Here is a 13,544-nt window from a genome sequence, read left to right as displayed (position 1 = left end):
CCGTGAGCCGTGGCCGCTGAGCCCGCGCGTCCGGAGCCTGTGCTCCGCAACGGGAGAGGCCACGGCAGTGAGAGGCCCGCGTACCGCAAAAAACAAAACAAACAAAAAAAAAAAGATACAAACTACTATATATAAAATAGATTAAAAAAATAATAATAAAATAAAATAGATAAACAACAAGGACCTACTGTATAGCACAGGGAACCACATTCAGTATCTTGTAACAACCTATAATGGATAAGAATCTGAAAAAGAATATATATATGTATGTATACCTGAACCACTTTGCTGTACACCTGAAACTAACTCAACACTGTAAGTCAACTATACTTCAAAAAAAAAAAAAAGTTCAAGGATTTAAAAGCGTCCCATCCCAGAAACAGCACAGCCTTTGTTTCTTTGCTCCACGTTACATGCATGGCTCTAAGTCGCATATATGCTTGTACCTCACTTCCTGAACCCACCTGCTTTCGGGAAGACTTCTAAGTTTGATGAACTCTTGCATAAATTTGTAAGACTATTTTAAATTACTATTTCACATTCTTTAATAGTAATAAGACTATCCAATTTTTTTTTTTTGGCGGTACGCGGGCCTCTCACTGTTGTGGCCCCTCCCGTTGAGGAGCACAGGCTCCAGACGCGCAGGCCCAGCGGCCATGGCCCTCGGGCCCAGCCGCTCCGCGGCACGCGGGATCCTCCCGGACCGGGGCACGAACCCGCGTCCCCTGCATCGGCAGTTGGACCCTCAACCAGTGCGCCACAAGGGAAGCCCAGACTATCCAATTTTTGTATTTCTTTTTGGGTCAGTTTTGTTAAACTGTATCTTTCCAGGAATTTCCCATTTCAATCAGTTTTCAAATCTATGGTAAGAAAATGCTCATAGAATTTTTATCTTTTTAATCTGGACGCCATCTATAATCACCGTCTCTTTTTTCCCTGGAAATACCGTTTAAGTCTTCATTCTTTTTTCCCTTAAACTAATGGTGCCCCAGGCTGCTCTATTCTATTAGTCTTTCAATGAACCAGCTTCTGGGCTTTACCAATGCTCCGCTGTGAGAGAAGGTCCGAGGTGCTCACCGCCCACACCCTGGCCAGGAGGGGGCCCCTCACATCCTCCCCTGTCCTTGGGCTGTATGTTGTGCCCACTGTTCCCACAGTAGAAACAGTGTCAAGGACACAGCCTGGAAAGAGTAAAAGCTGCTAAGACCACCTGGACTGAACTAAGGCCTCTTCGTAAACTGTTAAGATTCTGCTGGGCGGGCGCGAGGTCTACTCATCCTGCGGCCCCCGAGACGGGCTCCTGGAAGTTCTCTGCCAGTGCAGCCTGCCACCTCCCCATCTAGGGTGGCTGCCTCTTTCCTGGGTCTCTCCCTGCCCTCTGTGAACGGGGATAGTTTCAGGGTTCACCCAGGAGCTCCCCAGGTGGCTGGACCAACACCTACTGGCCCTAGTGTTTATTGCTTGTTATCGCAGCAGCTGTGCTATTTGGTATTTGCCCTCTGGGCAACCCACTGCCCCCACCCCCACCCCCACCCCCACGCCCCAAGGCACTGTCCCATCTCCTGCAAGCTCAGGCCTGTCTTGTCTGTATCCCAGAGCCTAGCTGCTCTGTAGTAATAGGGCCCCCAAGCTACCTGCTTTGCCATATATCCCAAATATTTCAGAACTTCTCTTCAGCTGTTTCACGAGTTATACAAAAATTTATCAGATTAACCTCTTTTGTTTATTCTGTCCTATCCCTTTATTACTCTTCTCCACAGCTACTGTCCTATGTACTCTATACACGGCCTTCCCCTCCTCAGCTAATTCCGGTATCCTCAGGATAGCACTTACAATCTAACCTCATTTAATAAGTGTTATTTACTGCAAAGTTAAAAGGGAAGAATACAAATAAGTTAGTATTTGATAGCTTTCTGAAAGAAATCTAGTAAGATATACCATCAGACTGCTTGGCAAGAGTAGGTAAGGCAGCAAACCAGAAATCTGTACAATTTCTAAATGTGCTGAGCATACCACATCCATTTCTGATCAATTCAGCAATCACAGAATAATCTAAGTCTTCAATACAAAATGTTATTTATTCAGGAGATTCAAATGGTTTTCTACTCCATCCTGAGATCAGAATGACCGTGGGAGCGGAGAGGAAGGTGAGGGAGACAGCTCAGTGCACAGAACAGAGAACGCTCCGCAGAATGACTACGGACACACCTACCAGAATTCTCGTCCGCTTGGGGCGTGCTGTCCACAACCTCTTGACCACCATCTGCAGCTATATATGCCCATGTATCAGTCTCATCTCTCGTATTTCTCCTTTCTTTAAGAAGCTGCTTGTTTTCCTTGCTCCTGTGGTCTCCTGTGACTTTACAATCTGGTGGTACTTCTTCTCTTTTCCGATTATTCTCAGGAAAATCACTTTTTTCTTCTGGAGTTAATTTAAATAAATCAAATGCATTTCTGATTTCCTTAAATGCTAGTGACAAAAATAAGTTGATAATAAATGAGTCACAAATTTCTGTTGTAACCAAAAGAAAATCTGGGTTAGTGTTAAAAAAACAGATATTTTCTTAATTCTTACTAATATCTGCCTTGGTTAGAAAGTCTGGTCAGGTTGACTATCACAGCCATCAAGTTCTTTCCATTCATCTTTCTATTGGCCGCTCCATATTCAAAAAGGACGTCCAAATTAAATGGTTATTCTTCTGGGGCTCTGAACCACTCCCAGTTTTGACAAAGGCCGCTGAGACAGCAAGCCTCAGAATAATCCTAGTCACACCACCAACCGTCCTTCTGCTGAGACAGCTGCCTCCAGTTGTATCCTGAAGGTAACCTTGTACAAAAAGGACTTCTGGTGGAGAGTGGGAGGGGTGTAAGGGTGTCAGCACGCTGACTGCGGCCTGGCAACACTGCACCTGACGCCTGTGGAAATCCACTCGCTTTTAACTAAAGATATGAGAAAAACTCTATTATAAACTTTGGGTACATAGCGGATAGGTTTTTTTACTCAATTCTTTCATGTTAAATAGGGACATCTTCTCAGTAGCACTCTTAAGTCACTGCTCATTTATCTTCCTCAAGAACTGCACAGGCTTGTTTCAAATAGTTTAAACACCTGTGATAAACTACAGTTTGCTAAGAGTACAGGTACTCTGGTTAATGCTCAAAATGGTGTGGCCAGCGGAAAAGCAAGCATTATTAAATATGAGTGCAATCCTTACCAACACAAACTGAACCTTTTTTTTTTCAATAAAAAAGCTAGTCCAAAAAAGGCTCTCTCTCGATAAAGATTTACTGTTTCCAAATTACAGTGAAAGGAACTTAAGTAATTTACCAATTTTGTTTTCTACTATGTGCCTTAAAGATACCTCACTAAAAACTAGTACCTGGGGACTTCCCTGGTGGTCCAGCGGTTAAGATTTCGCGCTACCAACGCAAGGGGCCCGGGTCCAATCCCTGGTCAGGGAACTAGATCTCGCATGCCGCAACTAAGAGTCTGCATGCCACAACTAAAGATCCTGCGTGCTGCAACTAAGACCCAGTGCAGCCAAAAAAAAAAAAGGTATCTGACACCCGAGAATGACATATGCAGAAGGTAATATTGTATAGTGACAGTACTGAGGTTGATTGTTACAGACATATTTAAACTCTGAGTATTAAATGGTGACATCCTAATTATTTATATAGAACATTGGTCCAATAACAAAAATACAGAACAGCAGCTAGAAATTTATCTCATTCAACGTTCAGAGATAAAAGGGTTAACCATTCTTTCCACTATTTTCTGCAGGTAAGTCCTTTTTCTCATATTTAAATCTGATGGCAACGGAATTCTGGCATCTCCCCAAGCTGCTGCATGAAGAGGGTGCTGAAGGCAGCTCACCACAGCATCTGAAACCTAAGGGCCCCACGTTCACCACCTCTAGCACACTTGCACAGTGCAGCCAACAACCCAGCTGTGTTTCTGTCCAGGAGGCTGGGCGCCAAGCATAGATATAAGCACAGGTACACACAGCAGCAAGATTACGGTCAACAGACCCGGAAAATTGAAAATGGAAGACACAGTGAGGCCCGTGAGGCCACATCACCCTACCAGGCCTGGATCAGAAGCAGATATATTTTAGTTTCAGGGATACTAAAACTCAGACTCCCTGGAGTGCCCTTATGAACTTAACGAACAGTCATTTAAGACTAAACATTTACAGTAAAATGTACCTGAAACTGACAGATAAGATACTCGGGCGAAGAAAAAGTTATGAACCAGTTCTAATCTTACAATATTTTGAACCTCCAATCACTCTCTAAAGAAAAGATGCTTAAAGCTGTTACATCGCTGTGAACAGGTACAGTCTCTACACTACACTCACCTGCACACAACCCCTCAAAGCACCGCTGCTCCTTCCCAGAGTCCCTCAGCCGGAGGCTTACTGCCAAGTCTAAACTGAGGCCTAGAACCCAAACCCACTTTTAATATTACCTCAGTTACACACAGCTTTGGGGAGAAAACCCCCAAGAAATCATCCATCTCTTAGAAATCAATGCTTCCACGAGAACATGTGTTCCAGGTACTTTCTGGTGTGTGAACTAAAATATCCAGTTTTATTCAAACACTGTAATGGTGAATGTCTTATAAAGTACTTGTTCCAGTACTAATATGCACTATGGATCCTTAACTGAGCTGTATCCTGATGTGATCAAATGTACATTCATTATACTTATACAAATGACACAGAGCTAAATAAATATATAAATAAATATATTAAACAGTAGTTTACCTCAGCATCTACTATAAAAGAGATACTTATTTACTTTTCTGTCATAACGAATCTCCTCTCTCTCTAAAGATAATGTATTCCCAACCTGAAACTAAAACATTGTAAGTTGACTATACTTCAATAAAAGAAAGAAATAAATAAAAATAAAGAGAATATATTCTACCTCATATCCAAAAGGAAAAAGAACAAGGTGAACAGAAGGGGGGGGAGTTAATTATATTAATAATATAAATTATTATGTAAGTAACTAAGATAACTGGTAAACAAAAAGTAGCATAAGGTTCTAAATTCCCCAGTAAACGTATTTTCTAGCTCTATGACCTTGCAGCTTAGAAAAGAGAGTCTGTCTTTACAATGAACTAGACTCATTGTCTGAAAGACCCATGTAAATGACAAATGTCAGTATTCACACTCACTCTTTAATGCCTTGGGCTCTTTTCGGCCTTTTTCTTCCTTGTCCAAATCATGCTTTTTCGGGTATTTTTCTTTGGGTTCATTTTTTTTGGTCTCTTTCTCCTGAAAAAGACACATGTAAGACCCAAAACAAGAACAGATAGAGCTGACACCGATTCTGAAAACTGGAAAACAGGTTCCTGGCATCAGGTCCCCCTTTTATGCACTGTGCACATGACCCCTGATGACTACATCTGCGCTCACATCAAATGCTTCCTCAGTCAAGCTTACCCCTCAACCTTGACAATTTACAAAATATCATATTCAAAAGCCAACACCAAGTTTCCTCACTCTCTTTGAAGAATTATTATTAAAACTAAAACATGTAAAATTATTTTTATAATAGTGAGATAAGCTCTATTAAATATATCTTTGCAAGAATTTAAAGACTCAGAAAGTTAGCGCACTCTGCTATTATTTAAGGAAAAAGTGGTATGTTCTTCTCTCTTTTTTTTGGCCGTGCGGCGCAGCATGTGGGATCTTAGTTCTTCAACCAGGAATCGAACCCACGCCCCCTGCACTGGAAGAGCGGAGTCTTAATCACTGGACCGCCAGGGAAGTCCCACAAGTGGTATAGTCTTGAGACAACAGGGGGAACATACAAGTAGGATGTGAAAAGCTAATAAAATAAGCTGAGGAAGCTATAAGCTTTACTTCACAATGCTACATAGTAGCTGAATACCTCTAAAAACCCCTGACTTTTGTTCACAAATTCGCCCCCAGTTTTCTAGTTGCGGTCAGTCCAAAAGAAAGCAAGTCTGGAGACTGCTGGGGCGGTTCAAAAGCTGGATGTTCAGCATTTATAACTGCCTCTCACTCATCAGGCTTGAAGGGGAGCAGAATTTGCCTCCCCAAGTATGTCTCTTGGGCGTATTACTTCTTTTAAGCTGCTTATTTTCCAAGAAACAGCAGGCATGGGGAAAACTCTGAAAACCAAGTAGGAGCTGCCCTCTCGTGAGAAACATTTGCATCTGTAAGGGAGATCTCCGTTTGTAAGGGTGTCTCCCAAACCTCCAGAGCCATCAGTGGAGCAGCAAGGACTTCCATCTGTGTGACGGCCCCGCCCTTGTCTACTGTGCTTTGCCTGGTCGCTGCCCCTAACTGCTTCCCCATCTTCAACATCCTCTTTGGTCTTTGGCTGAGGACGGTACGTGAGGTGAGGACTTCGTCCGTTTTGGCGAGTTACTCCGTTTTCCTGGGTCTCTTCCATGTGTACGCGTTATTAAACTTGTTTGATCTTCCCCCTGTTCATCTGTCTCATGCCAATTCAATTCTAAACCAGCCAGACGAACCTAGAAGGGAGAGGAGAATTTCTTCCTTCTGATACACTATTATCTCCCTAATGGTAGAAAAGCTTCGTACACAGACACACCTCAGAGATACTGCGGGTTTGATTCCAGACCCCTGCAAATAAGGCGAATATTGCACTAAAGTGAGTCACAATTTTTTTTGTCTTCCAGGGCATATAAAAGTTATGTTTTTACTATAGTATTAAGTGTGCAACAGCATTATGTCTAAAAAACCGTACATACCTTAAAAAAATACTTTACTGCTAAAAAATGCTAGCCATCATCTGAGCTTTCAGCCTTTTTTGCGATAACAACATCAAAGATCACCGATCACAAACACCGTAACACCTACAGTATTAACCTCCCCGGTGGTCCACTGGTCAAGACTCCGCACTTCCACTGCAGGGGGCCCGGGTTCGATCCCTAGTTGGGGAAGTTCCGTATGCTGCACGGGGTGGCCAAAAAAACAAAACAAAACAAAAGTTTAAAACGCTGCAAGAATGACCAAAATGCGGCACAGAGACACGAGGTGAGCAGATGCTGTTGGGAAAACGGCGCCGATAAACCTGATCGACGCAGGGTCCCCACAGACTTCCAATCTGTAAAAAAGGCACTATCTGTGGAGTGCAAGAAAATGAGGTTGGTCTGCTGGGCTTTACCGTCTCCTCATTACTTGTGGAGCTTCCTGACCACTCAAGAGTGCTAGCTTGATCTGAACATCTGTGTGTTGTGTGAGATGCAAGCTACAGCCCTTCAATCAGATCGAGCCATCCCCTCCACCCTGTCCCGGCACTCACCTCCGCACTCACCTCCCCCGAGGAGTCTGCGGGCCTGGAGCCTCTCTCCTCCGCACACGGTCTGGAGCTCTTCTGTGCTGGAGCGGAGGCAGCCATTGGCTTATCTAACTCAGCGCCACTTGGGCCTTTGTCGGGATTCCTCTGCTTTTTCTGTGTATTTTTCTTCTCTAAGAGGCTCTTGTTTTCTAGCTTTTTGCTCTCTTTAAGTTCCTCTGTCCTTCTCAGTTTCTTTTTCTTCCTCTTTGCTTTGACATCATCCTCATCAGCGCTCACAGTGCCATCCTGCTGTTTATCAGAAACAGTATCCTGAATTGCCTCCGGCTCTGCTTTATCTTTTGCACCTTTAATTGGCTGCTTCTCGTTTCTGTTGTCAGAATGCAAATCTTCACTGTCTTCTTCCTGAAAAGGGGAATCACTAAGGACACTCAATTCGGAGTCCACCTGAGATTCAACACATTTCTCTTTTTTTATTTTTCTGTTTTCTTTGGAATCTTCTCTTTTTTTAGTCTTTAAATCTCTTATTTCACCCTTTTTAACTTTCTTTAACTCCTTAGTTTCTTTTATATCATCTTTTTTGGGCTTTTTGGATTCCTTTAATTCTTCTTTGGCTTCCAAAATTCTTTTCTTTGTCCTTAAATCAAAAACCATACTTTCAGAGGAGCCCTCCAGGTCTGGTTTGGGTTTATCTTTTAGTTTCCCAGTCTTTGCTTTTTTCTTTTTCAGATCATCTGGGCTTTTCTCTTCTTTTTGCCTTAGTTTTTTCTTTTTCTTCTTTGAAGAAGTGTCTTCTTTGGTCTCACTTTGTTGATCACTATCAGAGTTTGCCTCAAATATGTCATTATTTAAGGGCAGTCTCTATAAAGTATAAAAAAGATTTAAGTACTCATTAACATAGTAATTTAAAAGGTTTTGAACAGCAGTACTAATGCAATCTGGTAGGAATTTTTTTCTCCAAGCAGTTTCTCAACTCCTTAAAATTACTTATGTGAGTTAACGTTGTACAGTATTACTTATATTTCTGATTTAACAAATAGGTCTTGGTGGTGACAAAAAGGGTCAGTTTAAGGAAACAGATAAAACACAGAGGGACAGAAAATGTCAACGCTGCTGTAGGTCCCAAGTCATATGTATGGTGGGTTGCACATGATTCCAACTTCAGAATTTCCAGAGACACCAAGGAAGTAATTTGTACAGACTTTACTGGATGCCAAAATAGTAGTTACAAACCCAAACGCAAAGATTTTTTTAAGACTTTGGATCCCAGAATATCTTTAAACTTGCTGTTACATTTCACAGTTTACATAAGAAACTAGCAAGACTGCAAAGAAAGCTTACTTCCCCAATTGACTTGGTTCGTGTAATACAGTAATCTGAAATATCCCCTCTGGAAAATATCTTTTCCTATTCTAAACAAACAAACAAAACCCCTTAAGAATAAAGTCTCTGTATAGATACAAAAACACTATGCAAAGCATTTTCAGTTCCCATTTCCCCAAATTCTCTTCTAAATGACTTGGGGAAGCAAAGGAGGGAAAGAAAGGATAGGTGTATTTTTAGAAGTTAAAAGACCACCACCAAGGTTACTAAGGCAGCAGAATGTGGTGGCATTGGCAAAGCTTTCTGACTCCTCCTACCGCGCTTCATAAAGACAGAGCAACTGGAGAGCAAAACAAACCCCCCACAGACGACATCCATAACCCAATTAGGTCCAGGCCCTGGGGATGCTCCCTGCCAGGATGGCCGAGACAAGGTCCACAGTGAGAAGCAGCAGAGACCAGATTCCAAATAAAGCAGGACAGAGAAACAGAAAGAAAATAGAAGATTCAGACGTAAGTGGTGGTGGTGGCGGCGGGGCGAAAACAGAGCCGGAAAAGCCCTCACGGAGTCTAAGGCTAGACTGTCCAACCCTCCGAAAAACAGTAAAGAAGGGTGCCCAGCAGCCACGAAGCTAAACAGATCATCTTGTTCTCCTCCTCTGCCTTCTAAAGTTTCAGAGAAAGAAATTTCACATAAATATAAGCAACAGAAATTGATTGGGATAGAACATTTTACTAAACTGTTATAAGAAAAAACAGACTAAGGAAAAAAAAACCAAAAACAGACTAAGGAATAGAGTAACTAACCTAAAAAGGACAACAGCATGTCCGAAAGACACGCCTACTTTAAAAAGAGGCCCCGAATGTAGTCACTCATTGTAAGCCCACCAAGACCTAACGCCTAACCTCTCCCGTGATCGGAATTTTAAACGCTTCAGTCTGGAATTTCCTGGTCAGGACTGGTGAGGTAACTTCCCTAGTAAGACCCCCAGTCTCCCCCTAAGGGAAGGTGACCCGGCCTGAAATCATCCACTCTTTTAACCTCCTTATCCCACCTCCTCTGCCAAAAACAACCTTCCCTTTTATGCAGCTCCTGGGAGCAACCTTCTCTTTGTTAGACGGGATGCTGCCCGATCCATGAATTGGATAAAGTCAATTAGATCTTCAAATTGCCTCAGCTGAATTCTGGTTTCTACAAAACAGTGAAAATAAAAAAAATTGAGGCATCAGGTAAAAAGACTAAGTCATTTATAAGAGAAAGAAAACTCAGATTTGTCATTAGAGAGCAGTACTTCAAACTGGGTATGGAGGGCAGGGAGGGCAGGGAGAACAGGTCCTAACTAACAACAAACAAATAAACCTCTTTATCAAACTGATGACCACACAGAAGAAAAAAAGAATTAATCCATGTAACTTTTGAACAATCAACACCCGAAGTGAATATACTGTAAGGACAAAAAGAACTGCAAATAAATTTGGAATTTTACAGTAGAATGGGCATAGCAAACCTGAAACTGATTTCTAATTATTGTAGGACTCAGTAAATGGGTACATATAATGTTGATGAGAACCAGAGTTCTCATGGAAGAAAAGGGAGACAGAACTGCGGACGGTGAGAATGATAGGAGGACGCTGAGGTGATGGACCGAAATTACAGACATCGGAGTGAACTTGACTTAAAACAAATAAACGTGTATTTTTTCCCTTTATCTCTGTCTAAAGGGCCTGGAAATAATGATGTCCCAGTAGCAATAAGTACATCTTGGTTTCTAAATTCTATTCTCCTCTAAAAAGAATCAGGATTCCCTGGACAATAGGTGATATCAGGGCCCGAGCAGGAAAGTACACGCTCCTGGGGAACCTTGTGCCAGAGAGCAAAGACGTGCCCAGAACAGACAGGGACACAGCACGGGGACGCAGGGGCTGGCCCAAAGGGGCTCTCACAAGCCAGTGTGGGGCCGCTTTGGCGTTAACGCAAACAACAACAGTAATCAAACAAAAAGATTCCATGAGTGTGTACTGGTATTTAAAAAATTTAAGGGGGTGGGAGGAGCTGCTCTTCATAGGATACAAAATGAAAAATGTGGAATAACAGGATTAGAAAAGTCATTATTTGAAGCCACCACAGTAATAACTAATTAAGGCAAGATTCTTCAAAGTATTTTACGGAACAGATGAACTTATCTGCAAAGCAGAAATAGAGCTGCAGATGTAGAGAACTTCCGGTTACCAAGGGGGGAAGTGGAGGGGTGGGATGAATTGGGAGATTGGGATTGACATATACACACTGTTGATACTATGTATAAAACAGATAACTGAAAAGAACCTACTGTATAGCAGAGGGAACTCTACTCCGTGCTCTGTGGTGACCTAAATGGGAAGGAAATCTAAAAAAGAGGGGATATATGTATACGTATAGCTGATTCACTTTGCTGCACAGCAGAAACTAACAACATTGTAAAGCAGCTATACTCCAATACAAATTTTAAAAAAAGAATAAAAGATTCTTCAAAGTATTTGAAAATCATGGATGAGAGGTTGTTGGGGAACAAGTGATTCTCACCATCTCAAAGATTACTTATAATCAGGTTGCTTACTATCAGGTTACTTATTATCGTATTACTATTTTACAAGGGAAAAAGGTACCTTTAAAAGGGGAGAAAAACTGATGCACCTCACTTTATCACATAATTATAATTTAACATCAGCAATGAGATAACGGACACATGGCTCATCTCTTGATGTCACGTACCTTACCTACAGAATACATTGGCCAGAATGTTTACACTAAATCTACAAATCATCTAATTCCAATTTTAAAAATACTATTTGTGATTTAACATTAATTACCATTCATCTAATTCCAATGTGAAGAACCTTCTATAAAACAACTGGCCTGGTGTCTTAAAAGGGGGGCAAAGGGCTCTGGAGTGCTCTAGATGAGAGGAAACCGAAGACGGGAGACTAAACGCATGCAGGACAGAGAGCGGTGAAGGACACCCCAGGACCTCCAGGAAACCCACACGGTGTCACCAGGCACCAGCTGTGTATGGGACAACAGCACTGCTGCTGTCATGCTGCTGAGGTATCACCCATCCTGATGCAGCAGAGGGTCTGTGTTCCTATGATACACATGGTCAGGAACACAAAGGCAAAGTCTGCAACTTGCTCAAGGCTCACCTGAAAGCTACCCCTTTGGTTTAAGCAAGTTCTGTAAGAGAGACTTCTCAAATTTCCCTCAATCCGGAAGAGTTTACAACTGACTTCCACCTTCTTGAAAACCATTTTCCTAAAGACTAGTGTTGACCTCCTTGTTTCCAAGCAGAACAGCCTGATTTTACTTAAATTTTCTGCATTGGTAAAGGGGAAAAGGGGGGAAAAAGAGGAAGAATAAACGAAGCTTGCTAGGTGCAAGACTAATATTACTTCAAAAAAATTTTAAACAAGAATTCTAAAACAATTATTTTTTCAAAATACTTACAATCCATCAGATTCTTAGTTGGAACACAGTAATAAGAAACACTATCCTGCACACTCCACCGACTCCCCACACTCCACATTTCCAGCCCAGATCTCCCTCCTTCAACTCAGACCCATGTTGCCAATGTGAGACTGGCCATCTTTACTTGGATGACAAGTAAGTAACTAAAATCTCATGTGTTCAAAACTGGAACTGTTCCCTGAATAACACCATCACTTACCTAGGTTCCCAAGCCAGTAACCTGAGACATCTCTGACACTTCTTCCTTCATCAGCTCGGTCACCGATCCTATGTGCATCAATTCTCCAACCTCCCCACCTCAGTTCAGCCCCTCGCCTCTCCCCGCCAGCAGCCTCTCCCCACTCCAGAGTCAGGTCAGGACCACAGCGTCTCAGAATCACCTTCCCAGTGATGTTAGTAATAAAGGCAGAAGGAATGTCAGAATTAGAAAATCACTATTTTCCAACCTGCAATGAAATAATAGTTCTAGGCAACAATCTTCAATGGCTCCTAAAACCTACACACGAAATGTGAGGAGTTTTCTAATGGTAGATAAGACTGAAAACACCTAATCTCAACGATCCTGTTAACTTCACTGGAAAGGAGTCAGCTAGACAAGATGGGCCTTCTTGACCACTCATGACCATCCTTGCAAAATAAATCAATCAACCAATAAACTTGAGAGCAATCCTGCTTCTACATCTAGCTACCAGTTCACAAGAACACGGGACAGAGGAACATGTTATAAGCTATCATGTGCTCATCCAAACCCAGAATATGGGAAATTCTACAGAAAAACAATGTGGTCTCTTCATCAAATAAACATGATGGGGAAAAATAGGGGAAGGTTAGAGGAAGAAGCCGTTATAGATTAGAAGATATTTAGAGATTACTGATGACATACAACATGCAGACCATTTTCACATCCCAATTCAATCAAATCAACAAAGACATGTTTTGTTTTGTTTCTTTGAGACAGCTGGGGGGAACACATTATTAGATAATAGAAGACATTAAGAAACAAGTGTAAACTTTTTTGGTACGATAATGGTATAGCGGTTATGTTTTCACAATGTCTGTAATTTAATAAAGTTTTGCAGGGTAGAGTGATATGCCATCTGGAGTACTAAAGTATTTGCCTTAAAATACTCCAGCAAGTAAAAGGGGAGAGTGGGAGCCGCAGACAGGAAGAATGGCGAAGTCCTGATAGTGACTGGAACTGGGTGATGAATTCTCAAGTCTCACGATACAGCCTTCTGCATTTTTATATGTCCAAATTTTCCTAATAAAATTCTTCAAAAAAGCAAGTTCCTAAAACATAAATCTCATCACACAACTTCCCTCCAAACTTCTGCCGGCCCTTCTACTGCCCAGACGGTTGAGTTTAAATCCAGGCGCACACGAATTTCTTCCCAATTTCTGCCCCCGTGTCACTCCTG

At 42.0% G+C, this 13,544-nt stretch overlaps 1 protein-coding gene across 9 annotated transcripts in view; it reads right to left on the bottom strand.

The window, feature by feature from the left end:
• The window catches only part of MPHOSPH8 (M-phase phosphoprotein 8), a 48,909-nt gene that overhangs the window by 14,889 nt on the left and 20,476 nt on the right, over nt 1–13,544 (bottom strand). For 6 of the 9 annotated variants that reach the window (XR_009536688.1, XR_009536689.1, XM_060128855.1 and 3 more), the window contains 3 exons: nt 7,309–8,163; nt 5,186–5,285; nt 2,213–2,470 (listed from right to left, as the gene is read on the bottom strand). Coding sequence is in view for 7 of the 9 variants with exons in the window: in XM_060128855.1 (XP_059984838.1) it covers nt 2,213–2,470; nt 5,186–5,285; nt 7,309–8,163 (1,213 nt within the window). In the remaining 2 variants the exon portion in view is untranslated. Of the gene's footprint in view, nt 1–2,212; nt 2,471–5,185; nt 5,286–7,308; nt 8,164–11,804; nt 11,855–13,544 lie in introns of those variants that run through there. The other 3 variants (XM_060128861.1, XM_060128857.1, XM_060128856.1) reach the window with 3 other exon arrangements.

The sequence above is a fragment of the Lagenorhynchus albirostris genome, chromosome 18 (genome assembly GCF_949774975.1).
Source record: "Lagenorhynchus albirostris chromosome 18, mLagAlb1.1, whole genome shotgun sequence".
Taxonomy (NCBI): Eukaryota; Metazoa; Chordata; class Mammalia; order Artiodactyla; family Delphinidae; genus Lagenorhynchus; species Lagenorhynchus albirostris.
Note: the sequence above shows the minus strand (reverse complement) of the source record. Positions and strands in the feature narration are given on the sequence as shown.